We start from the raw sequence: 17,270 nt of genomic DNA, 5'->3' as shown, positions 1-17,270 counted from the left end.
TCGTACTCACCGTGCGTGAAGTCTTAGTGAGGTGTGTGTGTGTATGTGTGTGTCGTCGCACTCACCGTGCGTGAAGTCTTTATGTGAGGTGTGCGTGTGTGTGTGTCGTCGTACTCACCGTGCGTGAAGTCTTAGTGAGGTGTGTGGTGTGTGTCGTCGTACTCACCGTGCGTGAAGTCTTAGTGAGTGTGTGTGTGTGTGTGTGTGTGTGTGTGTCGTCACCTCACCGTGTGTGAAGTCTTTATGTGAGGTGTGCGTGTGTGTGTCGTCGTACTCACTGTGTGTGAAGTCTTTATGTGAGGTGTGCGTGGTGTGTGTCGTCGTACTCACTGTGTGTGAAGTCTTTATGTGAGGTGTGCGTGTGTGTGTCGTCGTACTCACCGTGCGTGAAGTCTTTATGTGAGGTGTGCGTGTGTGTGTCGTCGTACTCACCGTGCGTGAAGTCTTAGTGAGGTGTGTGTGTGTGTGTCGTCGTACTCACCGTGTGTGAAGTCTTTATGTTAGGTGTGTGTGTGTGTGTGTCGTCGTACTCACCGTGCGTGAAGTCTTTATGTAAGGTGTGCGTGTGTGTGTCGTCGTACTCACCGTGCGTGAAGTCTTTATGTGAGGTGTGCGTGTGTGTGTCGTCGTACTCACCGTGCGTGAAGTCTTTATGTGAGGTGTGCGTGTGTGTGTCGTCGTACTCACCGTGCGTGAAGTCTTTATGTGAGGTGTGCGTGTGGGTGTCGTCGTACTCGCCGTGTGTGAAGTCTTTATGTTAGGTGTGCGTGTGTGTGTCGTCGTACTCACCGTGTGTGAAGTCTTAGTGAGGTGTGTGTGTGTGTGTCGTCGTACTCACCGTGCGTGAAGTCTTTATGTTAGGTGTGTGTGTGTGTGTCGTCGTACTCACCGTGCGTGAAGTCTTTATGTTAGGTGTGTGTGTGTGTGTGTGTCGTCGTACTCAGCGTGCGTGAAGTCTTAGTGAGGTGTGTGTGTGTGTGTGTCGTCGTACTCACCGTGCGTGAAGTCTTTATGTGAGGTGTGCGTGTGTGTCGTCGTACTCACCGTGCGTGAAGTCTTTATGTGAGGTGTGCGTGTGTGTGTCGTCGTACTCACCGTGCGTGAAGTCTTTATGTGAGGTGTGCGTGTGTGTGTCGTCGTACTCACCGTGCGTGAAGTCTTTATGTGAGGTGTGCGTGTGTGTGTCGTCGTACTCGCCGTGTGTGAAGTCTTTATGTTAGGTGTGTGTGTGTGTGTGTGTCGTCGTACTCGCCGTGCGTGAAGTCTTTATGTGAGGTGTACGTGTGTGTGTCGTCGTACTCGCCGTGCGTGAAGTCTTTATGTGAGGTGTGTGCGTGTGTGTGTCGTCGTACTCGCCGTGCGTGAAGTCTTTATGTGAGGTGTGCGTGTGTGTGTCGTCGTACTCGCCGTGCGTGAAGTCTTTATGTGAGGTGTGCGTGTGTGTGTCGTCGTACTCGCCGTGCGTGAAGTCTTTATGTGAGGTGTGCGTGTGTGTGTCGTCGTACTCGCCGTGCGTGAAGTCTTTATGTGAGGTGTGCGTGTGTGTGTCGTCGTACTCAGCGTGTGTGAAGTCTTTATGTTAGGTGTGCGTGTGTGTGTCGTCGTACTCAGCGTGTGTGAAGTCTTTATGTTAGGTGTACGTGTGTGTGTCGTCGTACATGTATAATCAGGCATGTAGTAACGCCGGAAATTTTTTTTTTTTTTTTTTTAAAGAGAGGTGGTGGAGCTTCAACATTTCGTGCAAACTTTAATTCTGTATCACCCGTATCTTTCATTTTGTACAAATCTTGTGGTAAAAAAATAAGACGTCAGTATTTTAAAATGCTGTTTTTTATGAGTTGATTTATAATAATTAACTTAGGGAAGTATTTTCTTACCACTAATCTTTTTTCAAATATTCCAAAATTTTCTTGTTTATTAAATGATGTATTTAAGTGGAATCATCACAATATTTTACAATGTAATTATGGTTAATTTTGACGTTAGATGTGTGTGTTTATATGTAGATACACAGAGCGAGAAAGATATTTTTATGTTATATACATGTGAAGTAGTAAAGTTAAGGTCTACTGGTAGAAATCACTCTTTATAACGTATCCAAAATAAATAAAGTTATGTCTACATATTTATGACGTGAACAAAAGCATTTTAAAACGAAATACTGTACATTTAATAACGTGAGTATGTAAACCTATTTTGTGTAAGAACGAATTCTTGACGATAAAAAGGCTTAGCAATAGCATGGTCAGGTGGTCAGGACGCTTCATTCGCACAAAATGTGGCATTTGAAATTCTTTTAGGCAAGAACAGAAAATCTAATCCACAAGACCCTTTCTTCTTTTTTTATCAGCTATATTTTATACTCCAGTAATATGAAACGTGGGGCGGGCGTATACCTTTCAGCTTTATAACTCATCAGGATATCCACCAGCCTACCCTCAAATTCATAGTAAATCAATCTAAGAGACCGTAGGCGTAGTCAAATACATCATTCGAAAGGGTTTGGTCTCCTAAATAAAAAAAGAACTTAGAGCCGTTCTATGAGTGGCTATGCCGCGGCTAAAAGTTACAAAATGTTGGTTGTACAATTTTCCAGTCCAGTTTTAGCTATTCGCCAACAACACATTATGTCTTTCGCCGCAGTGATCGTGTTTAACTGTTATAAGCAGTTTAACATTTAATTACTAGACAATGTACAAAACATTTCATTTAAGCAATGTGTGTAAGTTGACACATGCACACACACAAATACGCGTTTGTAATAGCTTTCTAAATAAAACACCGAAGGCGGTAAAGTCTACTTTCTCTCCAGTTACTAGCTGGGTTACAAAGGTCATTAGTTTAGCAAACTAATTTATATTTTTCTGTTGTTGTTTATCACACACTGGCTTATGGGAGAAAACAATTAAAGCTAAATATTTATATGTACGCCAAAACATGTTTAACTTTTGTGTGAGTGTGTGTCTGGTTTAAAAAATAATAGTTGCTACTTTGAATCCCGAAACTGTCAATGGTAAGTCTTTTTTTATTTCGCTAAATGTCGGGTTTCGATACTCGCAGAAAAGTTTTGATAACTTATTATATAGCTCCTCGTTTAACAAGAAACAAACAAAATAAATATTGAACGGGAAAAGGCTGTATATAATAAATCGACTGGTCTTCGTTGGTATGTTTTCCCTCGTCATTTTGAGTGTTAAACAAGTTAGTTGTTTTAATAAACTTCTGTAAGTGTTTTGAATTCGGAATATAAAATCATGTACAGTTTCAAATGTGATTTTTGTTAAAATACTTGTATAATAAAATCATTAGAGTTTTATAATGCAGTTAAAGATAACTGTATTCGAGCCCCTCTAGTGGCACAGCGCTAGAAACCGTCTTTAGATACCCGTTGTGGGCAGACTACAGATAGTCCGTTATTAGCACTGTGCTTTGCGACAAATAACAACTGTAGAAATTCCATTTTACAAGATCCAATTGTCCTAGTAGTTGTATCTCGTGATTTCAGTTCTGTATATTAAGTCACGTGCTTCCAATTGCTGAACAGCACGCTCTAGAGCTTATACGCGTAAAAATCGAGTTTCTAAACCCATGGTGAGGAAAGCGGAGATTGTCCTTATATCATTATTACGCTTAAAAATAACAAAACGGTAAAAGTCGCACCAGTTAAAGTTTGTTGTACGTGACTTGAAAACCAATTCAAGTTTTATTAGTTCTGTTTTCTAAGAATTACAATAGATTCTGTGAAAAGAATACGCACAGTATATTATAAACGCATTCTATTCCAACATTTTGAAAAATACTCTAGAAGTGAAGGTCTTAGTATATTTTAATAGGTGGATATTATGTGTTAACGTTAACACATCCCAGTGTCATGTAGGCTACATTTTATAGGTTTCCTTAAACATACTAGATATTAGTATTTTTTTTTATATTCCTTGTAAACAATATCATACAGGGGTAAAAATGAATTCTGGCTAATTGGCAGATACGAGTGAAGTCTATTGAAAATAAGTGTGAAACATGGTCATGTTTATAGTTAGTTGGATTTATCACTTAAATTGCTTGTTGTAACTGTACGAAAATTTAATAATGAATTATTTACATTGATTACACATTCTGTTTACTTTTTCAGTGTGGCTAGAACCCTGTTTACTTTACTTTATCAATATTTCACTGGGCTAGGACTTTGTTTACCGTATCAACATTTCTGGGGTAGAGCCCTATTCGTTGGTATGGAGAACTTGACTTAGTGTTAACCAACATCCGTTTGAACTGCACCTTAAATCTTTAAATTTACGTTTTGTTTTCGTTTTTTTTTTGGTTTTTTTGAAGTGAAATCGATAAGAATAAGAAAAAAGAATACGGAAAACATAAGCAATTCGAATATACCTATAATTGAACGAGATTTGATACAGGACTGGTAGTAACGTTGCCACACATCATTGACTATTTTATATACGATGGTCACATTCAAGATCAGTGAAATCAACGTTTTATCACATCTTTACTGATAAGAAAGTGCTAAAAAATTCATGAAAACAACTTAGCTTTTTGAAGAAAAAGACGATGGATACAATAATGGACCCATGAGGTTAACATCTAACATTTGGAGATGTACATATACTTTACACGAACTAACGGTATGATAAATATTTGACATTTAAGTGTTGGACAATTTCGATTTCTTTGTGCAAGACTGTAATGCACGACCTCTAATCGTACTGACAAATTATTTATGATGTGACATTAAATGTATTTCCTGTTAAATTAATTTATTACATCCGTAATTGGCAATTGTTTCAGCATCTCATACCATACTGAAGTATCTCCATTATAAATTTATCTATTTTTCATGCTACAGTTATTATAAGTTTTATACTGTAATCCACACGTACATTATTTTTTATCATACATTTAATTTCTCAACCCAGTACATTGCTACAGACTTTCCTAAATTCTCAAATAGAAAATTTCAACTGACTCTAAATCTTAATATATGCTCAAATTTCAAAAGCAAGACCTCATAGTTTTTAATCGCTGTGTCAGGAAGAATTTAAATGTCAAAACTTTCAAGATAAGACATCGCGTGCAATTCTTAGACAACAAAAAAAGCTTCATAAAGTGCACCATTAGACGATATATCTGTATCTTATGAATGTGTTTATTTATTACTTAACAGTTTACCTCAAATGTCAATCACATTTTTATCTTAAGCTTTCTGTTGTACTTAGGATGGTTCACAGTGGCAACTCTGCAGACTTGCAACACTAGAAAACGGGTTTTGATACCCGTAGTGGGCAGATCACAGGTAGCACATTGTGTAGCTTTGTGTTTAATTACAAACAAACTAACCCTTTCTGCTCTGAAGCAACCTGGAACTTCATCTGTAAAACGAGTTATATGTAATTCTTTCACTAGTAAAAGTTTAACTGAAGACGATTCATGAATATTAGCAGTACTAACTTTTTCCATAGCTTTCTGGAAAATATGGATTTCTCCATTGCTGTTCAGGAAATTAAATCCTGGAAATACAGGTTTCAACCAAAATTAATATAATCTACCAAATATCATCCAGAAAATCCCAAAACTTCTTTTCATGAAAACTGTTGTTAATTCCAGTCAGACAGTTGATCAAATACTTTTAAATTGAAATGGTATTAATAAAATAAAAAAAACAAAGTGGATAAATCATTTCTGAGAAAGATCACAGACCAGCTGAGAAACGCGACATTTAATGTCAATATTGAAATTACATCCTAAACTAAGTTTCATGTTAATATGCCTCTAAAACACACCGGTAGACTCAAACATCAAAGAAGGGGTGCACATATAAACCATCAAATACAGGCTAGCCCAAGAATTAAAAAAAAATACTTCCACTGAAAGACTTTCAGTTGTTGAGCCCAATACGTCCATAGATCTGGAGCCACTATGTAATTTCATATCATCATTTCTATCCCATGATTCATTTTTCCCCGAAAGACTTTCAATTGCAACTTCTTAAACCATGAGGAATTTTTCAATTTTTCAGTGTTCTAAGGTTTTTAAACCTAAATACTTACATTACTCAAACAAACATAAAGAAGTGTTGAAGCTTGTATTCCATGATAGTGGAAATTCATTTCATATAACAATCTTTCCTCCACCTCTTGTAGTCCTATTGCCTTTTTTTTGCCTTATTCTTCTTGTTTCTAAGTGTATCTTACACAACAGGTAGTAGTTATATAAGTCTTACAGCTTCTGAAAAGTTAACATGGTTTGGAGGTGAATTGCTGAGAAGTTAAGGAGCTGATTTACCTCTTTCCAAGGCAGACTGGATCCTGGAGAAAAATGTGGGGGAAAAAAAAAAGACCTGTACTAACAAGGGCGTACCTTTATGCTACGTTACAATGAAGCAAAATGTGCTCTTCTCTCAAGCAGTCTGTGACAGTTTTTCTGTTGCTGTTGAAGAATGCATGATTAGAATGTTAATGGATTTTAGATTCTTTGTGGTCTGAGAATTTAGTCGTAATTTACTACCAGTCAGAACAACCTTGTATCAAAGGAATTTTCTGGCATCATTCTGACTTTTTAAATCATGCAAACAAAAAAAGAGAGAAAACAAATGAATTGTCTCAATTATAAAAAACATTTTCTTTGAATTTTATCTTCCTTCCAGTCTTTTCAGCAATTATTAGTTTCTTTGTCAAAGATTTTTTATTTGATTGGTCAAATAGGATGGTGATGTTAAAACATTATTCCATTTTGTTGTTAGTTGACTTTAAAAACAAAATAATTTTTGGGTCATTTTCTCTCTTTTCATGAGAAAGATCCCTTTGTCTTTCATTAATTGTTGAATCTTTTTTATGAGATGTTGACAGAAAACTGGGTAGAAATATCTTCCTTATTTTGTATATTATCACCATGTATTTTCTATTACAACATATGAAAATATTGCAGACTTATCTCCGATTTCTTGGGAAGACCCCTATATCTTTCTTTTTTTAGAAACCGCTCTAGAAATCTGTACTTGTGTACACTGAACTTAATGTAGTTTCGTTTCCATCTTGTAAAATGTTAATGTTCTGATGAGTGTTTTCTTCCTCCCAATGGCTCAGCAAAAAAGTCTTGGAGTTCACATCTCCAAAAACCAGAACATAGTGCACATTGCATATTCTTTTTCTCTGTATTTTTACAACAAAAAAACAAATTCAGTTTCAGTTTCCTTTTCTTTTGGTTTTATGTTTCAGTTTTATACTATTATTTGGATTCAGGTATTCACTCTATACTTGTTTCTATGTTATCCAACTTTTAAAAACATCTTTGTATAAAGTAATGCTCCTTCCCATGAATATATATATAAACACTAATGAAATGCAGACATAGAAAAATTAATACAAAATGTACTTTTAAAATATATATTTTTGCAGTTATCCAAATTATTCAAAATATGTGATTAAGTCATATAAAACCTTGGTGTTGATGATGTTGTCATTGTAGTTGGTCAAAATTCTGTTGAGGAACATTTTGAAAGAATTTTTTCTTGAACATAAAGGTGAAGGATCCCATTATTTGACATTTTTTACAACTTGGGAACACTTCAGACTGAACTGACTAGAATTGTAATCCATGACTGCAAATAGGCCTACAGACAAACATACCATTCAAGAGCACTTACAACCAGTTCTTCAAACATATCTTTGATTCTCTGAATGTACATAGATTTGTTCTATTGGTCTCTTGGTTGTACTAACTTAATCTAATCTCAACCAAAATACTATGGGTTTGTTTTTCTCCTTTTATGGAAAAATTGTGGAAAAGTGTTTCACTTTAGAAATTATTTTTATATTCTGATTTGAGAACAATAATGCATAATTTAATTTGTTTCAATAAAAACTTTACCTAAGAGGCTCCACAACTTTTATTTTATAAAGTCGCTGACCCATATTTTATATTGTTGCTAGAACTGTTTTCCACGTGTGTATAATAAGGCCCAGCATGGCCAGGTGGATTAGGGTGCTTGACTCATAACCTGAGAGTCATGGGTTTGAATCCCTATCACACCAAACATGCTCATCCTTTCAGCTGTGGAGGTGTTATAATGTGACAGTCAATCCCACTATTTGTTAGTAAAAGAGTAGCCCAAGAGTTGGCAGTGGGTGGTGATGACTAGATGCCTTCCCTCTAGTTTTACATTACTAAATTAGGGATGGTTAGTGCATATAGCTCTTGTTTAGCTTTGTGTGAAGTTTAAAAACAAACAAACATAATAAGCTAATAAACATGATTTACTCAATATTTTCCAACAATTTTGTTTAAAGGTAGTGCATAAGATTATATAAATACATTCTTAATTGTTTGTTTGTTTGTTTTTTCCCTCGTGTTTTTAATCAAAATGTTAAGTGTATCTGTGTTTTGTAATTAAAACAATTGAACAGTAGCTTTCATAAAAATAGTGATGAATAAATATAAAATGTACAGTCAATCCAATCCCTTGGATCAGAGCATATATGCAATATGGTTGTGTACTGGGTCATTTACAACAACTTTGTCACTACATGTGTTATTTCAATATGGACAATTGGAATGCATTATTGGCAAAAACATATGAGTTTCGATGCAATGAATGCACTCAACACAATAGAGCAGTCAGGTTCAGTAAGTAGCTGTGTGGATTTTTCCCAGGGGATGCCACCATTCTTTATCATTTCACTGAGTACAACAAAAGACCACTGTTGAAGTAAGTGCTTTTTGAAACTTCTCACTTCCATAAAAATGTCAAAGGGGAGATCCTCAATTCAAGTGAACTTCCATGGCATGTTACGATAAAATCGTGCACGTATATAATATCGATACAAACATATATATAAGCCAAACAACAGTGTGTGTGTGTGTGTGTGTGTGTGTGTATATATACACTCTTTCTCCAAAATACTTCTTTCAATCAGTTGATGTGCAAAGACTGTTGAATCAGTATTGATATTGATATGGAATTGTAAGAATTACAATTAATCATTTTTCTGTTAGGTATTCTAGAAAAGAAGCATTTTTATGATTTTAATGCTTAATTGTTCCAGAGATAGATAGATGTGTGTGTGTGTGTATATAATTAAGTGTAATTTTATGGAGAAAAACAGAGAAGAAACAAATGCAGCCACAGAACAAACATCGAAAATCTGGACATATCATACATATATCATTATGTAATTTGTCCTTTTTTTTTTCTTTTTTTTTTTTTTGTGATACCAGTGGAAGTAAGGCCCAAATAACATTATGGATATACTCTTTAGACATGCAAGAAGATTGTTTTGTGTCATTTTTATCTGGTTTTTACCCACCAAAAATAATTTCTGTATTTATATAGTGTTTTTCATAAAAGGTATTATTTTGGTAATAGGAAACATAATTGTTCCTGGGGGGGAAAAAGAAAACAGAGGGTGAGACATTCACAAGCAACTCCTTAAAGTTCATCACAGGGGGTTTCAGTTTAAAAACTTTATTACTTTTGACAGTGGAAATTGGGCATTTATATGTAGCAGAACAATATTTTGAATATACTTGGCATTCTGGGGATCTTTTATTATACAATATGTTATTTGAGACAAAATGGTATAGTACTGTGAATATGATATAAGAGTTGAATTTAGTAATTTAAGTATTTTTGTGTCTTTAGCATTGTTTTATTTTTATGACATTTAATATAATGCACAAAATGAATTTCATGTGAATGATAAAGGTCACTCTCAAAGACCACTGTATCAGTGGTCATAGGTATCCATGGGGTAACAAGGGGGGATATCCCCCTGCAAGATTATAAATATAATTATTTCTTTATTCATTTAGCATATTTATATGTATTTGTTATTCTATTTTGCACTACTTTCCCCCCCTAGAATAATATCTGTAGATGCTCATGTCAGTGGTCACTCTGCTTTGAAAAGAAATGTTTTTTAAACATCTTCTTTCAGAACAAACTGTGTTTTCAATACAGTATTTTGCATACTGTAACATTTATTTCAAAGTAACTAACTAATTAATATGCAAATAGTTATACATCACTTAGTGTGTAATGCCTAACATGAAGATACAACCTGCTTGGAATACTGGATGTATCTAAAGTTATACATTACATATGTACATTGTTGAACGAGCTGAAGCAGTGAAATCTTTCTTCTCTTATAAGTTGGGCCCAGCATGGCTAGGTAGTTCAGGTGCTTGACTTGCAATCTGAGAGCTATGGGTTTGAATTTTTTTTCTCCTGCCAAATATGCTCACTTTCTCAAGCATGGGGGTGGTATAATGTGATGGTCAATCCCATTATTCATTAGTAAAAGAGCAGCCCAAGTGTTGGCAGGGGTTGGTGATAACTACCTGGCTTCTCTCTAGTATTTCATTGCTAAGTCAGGTACATTTCAAATTGTCCTTGTGCAGCTTTGCACAAAATTAAACAAACACTTACCAGTTATATGTTGCAAAAATATTGTATATGCTTCTCCACACAATACTGAGGTCCTGTTGTGTTGTAGATAACTACACAACTACTCAAAAGCCTTATCAATCAATCAAGGGAAATGAAAATTCCTATGTCCTTTTGTTGATTGATCAAATGCCTACTTAGCCAAAGTCTAAACATAGTATTCGTTGATGTTCTTCTTGTGGTCTAAGGTCACATGACACAAAATAATCTCAATCTATTTTGAGAAATGAAAATTTAAAACTGACAGTTCTGAGGAAGTTTTCTGAAAATTAATGGATTTACAATTATCTTGTTACTTATTTAGTATCTTCCCTTCCCTCATATTTTGTTAGCTACAGCTATAAGGCAACAATTACATCATGTTTGTAATGTAAAGTAGGCTGGTTTGGCTTGTACTTTTGTGTAGCAACAAAGCTGGAAGCTACATGAAAGATGTGATTGATACTCAACATTTAGAACAGTTATTATATGTGTGCTCAGTGAAATTTTTCTCTCTAGAGATTTAAGGATAATCCTTCACTTAGGCAATGAGTAGGTTAGAGAAATTCAGTGATCTTGGAGCATTTTTGTGTTAAAAAATCTGGTAATATGAAGATAAATCTCAGATGTCACATCTTGTCTGGTCTACAAGTTTGTTATGTTAATTAACTTAGTAACTTGTTTCTTTCACAGAGCTTCCTAGTAGTTTTATCAGAAGAAAGTCAGGTAAGGAAAAGTGTTTTATGTTCATATTCATAATTTAAATTATTTTTTGCTATAACAAGTTTTTTAAAATACTATCATGAGATGTATTATGTGTTAATTAATTTTTAATATAGTTTGAAACGAACTGTTAAATACTTGTCTTTGCTACTTGCTTATATAATTGAGTTTTAATGTTTTTAGGTTTGGATAACAAGGAGGTCCCTTGATATTTACTTTTTAAGTGATTTTTGACATTTCCTCTCTATATTTCAGTTTTTAATGAGATAAGATAGTCATACTGACACATTGTAAACAGTTAGTAAAACGTTGGATCCTGTAGATGAAGTGGCTTATAATACTTAGAATGGGATTATTAAACTGTGTGATACAGGTTTCATAGCATGAACAAATGCAGAGTCATAAATACAGAATATCTCTGAGTTAAATTATGGAAACAAGCATGTATTATTAAGAAGGACAAATGGAAATTTGATTTATTTTATAATATCATACTTAAAGTTACTTGTCTGTTATTTTAAATATTGTCTGAGTTCTCATTGATTGGAATAATATTACTTTTATCTTTGAAATATTAATGTAACAGTGTCACATGCATGAATTAATTTTATGATAATTAATTTTATAATATTAGAAATGTTAAATTTATTTTAAAAAAGTGAGGGCTCACATTAGCATAAATATTAACTTCAAATGAAGATAAAAAAGGAAACCTATATATGTGTAGTTTATCATCCTGTTTTGTATGTTGAAATAATCTTAGTGTATGCTTGAACTTCTTCAATACCTTTCTGGATCATGAATATTGGAGATTTATAATTGTCAGATCTTCCATCTGAATTATCACAGATATTTATAGATTTTATAATTTTAATAACCCCCTATTTAACTTATAGATACTTGTAACTGTAGTTTTAATACATGAGTTTTAATAAATATTATTCCTTCACACATGAGCTATTGCAGTTACCTTCTCAACACAATGACTAAACATAATGGGAACTAATTATATTAGTATGCTATAAAGTGGAAGAATCAGTGTTGACATAACTAAAAATTAATATTTATTACCATGTTACTCCTACAGCAGCCACACATAAGTTGAATATTTAGTTAAATTGCAGACAAAATAGGAAAATGTTTTTTCTTTTTGAGATGTTTGAAATTCTGAAGAATTCTTAATTTTATCTGAGTGTATAACATCTATCTTGTTACAAGAAATTCCACGTGTTTTTGTATATTTTCAAAATTATTTAAAGTTACTGAAAACATTCAAGAGAATGGGATTTCTAATGCAAAGTATTTTTTTAATTAAATTCAAGTATTATTTGTAAAATAATGAGAAAATATCTTAGCAGATGTTTTAAATTTATTAAAATATAAAAATAAATTAAAAGCTTTTTTTTCATACTTTAAGTACTTGGCTTAAAATGGTTTCCATTTCATTACTGAAAGATTTAAATATTTTATGACCATTTGAAGTTTTTGTTATACACTTAAACAATTTTAATTAAGACATAAATATCTATACATATAGTTCAAGTTTTTCTATTATGACTTTTGTTATTAAAATTATTATTTTTTTATTAATAACAGGTAATGTTGATGCATTAATATTTGAAATAATACTCCATGAAGGTTTTAAGTTTCTGTACATTACTTATAGTTGGGACAAGATGAATTTCTCTTAAGTTAAAATTTAAGTATTTTTTTATAATAAACAAATAATAAGAAACCAGTTTTTACTGTATACACAATAATAATAGTGAATGATCAATATACGTTGAACCATAGAAAAACAAACTTACCATATTAACTTATACCTGTTCAGTTTTTGCCGAACATTATGACCCAGAAGAAGATGATGATGATGACAATGATAAGGTAAGATAATTAAATATATTTGTGACAGGTACTTAATGGATGATGTCAAACAAACTACTTGAACATTGTTGTGGCTTTTTAAACATAGCAGCATGATAAGTTTTGGAAAGATGTTTTAATTAAGTCCTAACTCAATAAACAAGAGTTATTTAAAAGTTTTATACCCTAACTTGCAATCATAATGAATTAGTTTTTCATGTATGTAAGAAAAACTGGCTTCTATCTGTTAGTTACTTATATCCATTGAGCTGTAAAAATTGTTTTTCATGTTATGAATACTTGTATGGGTTTTTTTTTTTTTTTTTTAGCTTCTTGTTGTTCAGAGTGTTAGTTCATTTTTCATCCTTTCATACAACAGTAACAACTGGTAAGAATGTGACACATGATTTACTAGGTAAATGCCACTCTGACCTTTCAGCTTATTTGGTTCAATTTTTCCCTCTGAGAGAACATTAAACAATATGTAATGCATATTTCACTGTATACCTTAGTGTATTGAAACAGCTACAGACTTCTCATGGTTGTCAAGTACATATCTGTTCTTTGATATCAGTCAAAGACAACATTGTTCAAACACTGTCACATATTAATAATATTACTTTGAGAGCTGTTGACTTAATATGCACTTATGTTGTGAACGGAAGCATGATGAATTATTCAGTCATCTTAACACAATTCCTTCTTATGTTTTTTTACACAGTTAATAACTTTTTTATACAGATGTTCTAGTCAAATGAGAAATGTGTTGATACCACTTGAACAGCTTCAATTCTCTCTGGGCACATGCTACTTAAATGTGTCAGTTGATAGGTTTAGCTGTATTAAATTAATTTTATATTTACTTTTTCAGGTTGTCTATCCCAAGTCAGATGAACAAAGAAAGCAGCTGGCTGAAGCAGTTAAGAATATTCTTTTGTTCCGATCACTAGAACAGGTACTTAGAAAAGTTTTCTTTAAAGACTTAATATGGATAATTCAGAGTATGATAATTGATTATAAGTTGTAGAATGCTGCAAGTATAATTTATTATTTGTTAAACATGCCCATTAGTTTAGATGGCTGCTGAGTTTATTTTTTAAGTCCAATTACCATGTATTTTAGAATTTTATTTTAAAAAAAGGTATTCTTAGTGTGGAGTCTGTTGGAGAACTATAAATTGTATAAACTTGCATTTTCATATATGTTTCACTTTGAAACTTAACATGTAATGTCTCTTCTTACTTCTCATGGTGTTTATTGTAATGAAACAGTTGTTTAAATATGATATCTTTTGTTTATCATGCAGGTATTTCAATGTTGTGACTTTGTTTTTTGAAGTATTGTGTAATTTCATTATCTGTTGTTTTGTTTTTTTCAGTTACTGTTATATGGGATATCCCAAAAACTTCATGTATAGTCGTGTTAATATCCAGTTCAGTTGTAACTATGTAAACTTTAGTTTTATAAATAACTATTTTTAAAACAAGTATCGCACATGGATTTCAACATTACACATTTATGTGTCTAAGACATGGTTGTTCTATCTTTATAGCCGGTGGTTTATCATCTAGTTTTATATTTTTAGTTATAAAGGCTAAACTTTGTTTTTGAGAATAATGAAATATATTTCCAAACTATGTTTTATATTTTATCAACATATCTAGACAATTATACATTTACATGTAGCTTATAGGGCTCAGTTTGTCTTGCTATATAGTTCCTAAACCAGAATATATTTGAGTAACAAGCATTTTTATGGTAATCTATTATTTGCACTTTTTAAACCCAAAACTTCTGGCATGATAACCAAGTGTGCTACTAGCTAAGCTAAAGGACTAATCTGATACCAGTAAGGCACACATTTTGATAATTCAAATCACCATATTTTAAACTCTCCTTGGATATTGGTGATAATACCAAGACAAACCTTTAAATAACAGCATTAAATGGAACACTCAACCTCAATAATAACATAAGCTAAGCTTAATAACTCAAATAGAATATTTCTAACTTGTCACTAATTTAGTCTCTTACATCAAATCAATTATATATAATGCTGCTTTTAAATTATGACTTGTTTTCTGTCTCTTGTGATTTTCTTAATTAACATCACGTGGCAACAATTCTATAACCAGTGTGTGCATTATCTATCAAGGGTACATATATACATTTTTATTGCAATTATATTTTAGTATGATACAAATTACTGAATCTGTTTTGAAAAATTGTGTTTTATTATGTTAAAATTGTTATTTGGCTGTTGGACCAGGTGTGACTGTGTGGCTTGAGTACTAAGCTGTGAATTCCAGGGTTCATTGATTGCTTTCCATTGCTACAAAATCAACTACTGCATTTTGGATCTATAGGGGAATTATAGGAGTAACAGTCAAGTCTAATTATTTGATTATAATAACCCAAGAGTTGGTAATAGGTGCTATTGACCAGCTGGCTTTCTTCAGTTCATATCAGTTCAGAAATAAAGGATAACTGATGCAAATAGTTCTTGTGTAGCTTTGAGTGAATATCCAAAACACATAATATTCAGCTGATAGGTTGAATTCTGTGACACGTTTCTTTAGAATTCCCAGTGTCTTACATTCGACATAAGATCAGTAATGATTGATACAACTACAGTATTGATCAATTATTACTTCACAGCTCCTTTTAGTTAATAAACTTCCTTCATGCAGAGATTTGATGACAGTCTTGCCTGTGGCAACACTTATGAGATAATTGTTTTAGTTTAATAATATTTAATTTTATATATTTCAATAGCATAATTGCTTGTTTTTTATTTACTTTCCTGAGAGTATTTACACAGATGAAAAAACAATTAAAATGAAGATTTCTTTTTTTTAGTCACTTTTCTTGAGAAGTAAATACATTGTATCGTTAAATTTAAGTGTACCCTGAAAAATGACAACCAGGATGTACTTTATATTGAACAGTTTTATTAATACCTAATCTTTTCAAGGGTATTTCAAGAACTCTCCATCTAGTTCAACAGATTATTCATATGACACATCTGTTCTTTGTGTGTGTGTGTGTGTGTGTGTGTGTGTAGATGAAAAGTGATTTTTCAAAAATTTATTTTTAAGAATAAAGCAAATATTTGTGCATAAAATCACTACTTTTTGAAACAAGAAAAAATTTCAATAACATGAATTGAATTTTCTAAAGGTGGGTCATTCCATGTCAAATCATCCAGGGGGCTGCAGGTGATTCTACAGAATGTCTTGAAAAAATTCACATGTGCTCATATACCCATATAATGAAAAATTGCCAAAGATTAGATCAATATCTCTAATAGTTTCTGATTTACAACCCTGTAACATTTAGTTAATTTTTGTTATTTGTGGTGAATTTATTTTTAGGCAACTTTGGCTGCTTAAAGCTGCAAGAGTAATGGTGGTAGAAGGCTGAAATTTACTACACTGACTGAATTAATCTCGCAGAATTCAAAAATGGTCTCAAACCAAGTTTATCTCTCTTAGGATTTTCATAGTGAGGCTGTAAAATTACCTGAAAATCCAAAATCGTAAAAACCATTGATTTATTTAATAAGTCATAGCTCTAAGACTTAATATGATACAAAGCTGAATTTTGTTTTCAAATTTTATATAACATATCAGTTGATAAATCAGCAATTGTTGTAATGAAAAGTCTATTAAATCTCCTGTAAAAAAAACTAGCTGCATGCAACTTTTTATGACGTAGCTAAAAATAGCCCTACTTCAGGCTACAGTTTGACAATGTCACCAGTTATTCAGCCTTTTCAGATTTTTACTATATATTCTTACATCTCTGAATATGATCTACAAAAAAAAATTAAGATGGTGTTCAACCTACTTTCTGAGTTATAATATTTTAATGTATCCCCTGACCATACGTTTTTTATTTAAAAAAAATTCAGTTTAGGTGTGTTATTGTGTGCAAATATATCCATACAATCCATTCAAGAGCAATGACACTATGAAGAGCAATGAAGAGTTTCCTTAGGTGTAAATGTCTCTGAGTGAGATTCAGCTGTTTCCATTTTGGAAGGACCTGGTTCATCCTCTGGTGGATGTTGTGCCAAATTCTTTTGACAGCTGATGCACAGCTTTTGTCATGGTTTTACTCCTGCCATTCTGGCAGTGTCCTGATCCACTGGGTGAATGGATCCTGCAGCAGGCAAATATTCAGAATTATTTTATTTTGAAAAATAATAAATTAACAGGCAGCCTAAATAAAATTTTAGCATGTACAA

The 17,270-nt window shown here is 32.8% G+C and overlaps 1 protein-coding gene across 4 annotated transcripts in view; it reads left to right on the top strand.

The window, feature by feature from the left end:
- LOC143256533 (cAMP-dependent protein kinase type II regulatory subunit-like) overlaps positions 1-17,270 on the top strand; it is an 80,776-nt gene that overhangs the window by 43,734 nt on the left and 19,772 nt on the right. For all 4 annotated transcript variants that reach the window (XM_076513884.1, XM_076513881.1, XM_076513882.1 and 1 more), the window contains exons 2-4: positions 11,129-11,161; positions 12,990-13,042; positions 13,893-13,976. In XM_076513884.1, the coding sequence (XP_076369999.1) occupies positions 11,129-11,161; positions 12,990-13,042; positions 13,893-13,976 (170 nt within the window). The remainder of the gene's footprint in view (positions 1-11,128; positions 11,162-12,989; positions 13,043-13,892; positions 13,977-17,270) is intronic.

This window comes from Tachypleus tridentatus, chromosome 7 (genome assembly GCF_004210375.1).
Source record: "Tachypleus tridentatus isolate NWPU-2018 chromosome 7, ASM421037v1, whole genome shotgun sequence".
NCBI classification, from domain to species: Eukaryota; Metazoa; Arthropoda; class Merostomata; order Xiphosura; family Limulidae; genus Tachypleus; species Tachypleus tridentatus.
Note: the sequence above shows the minus strand (reverse complement) of the source record. Positions and strands in the feature narration are given on the sequence as shown.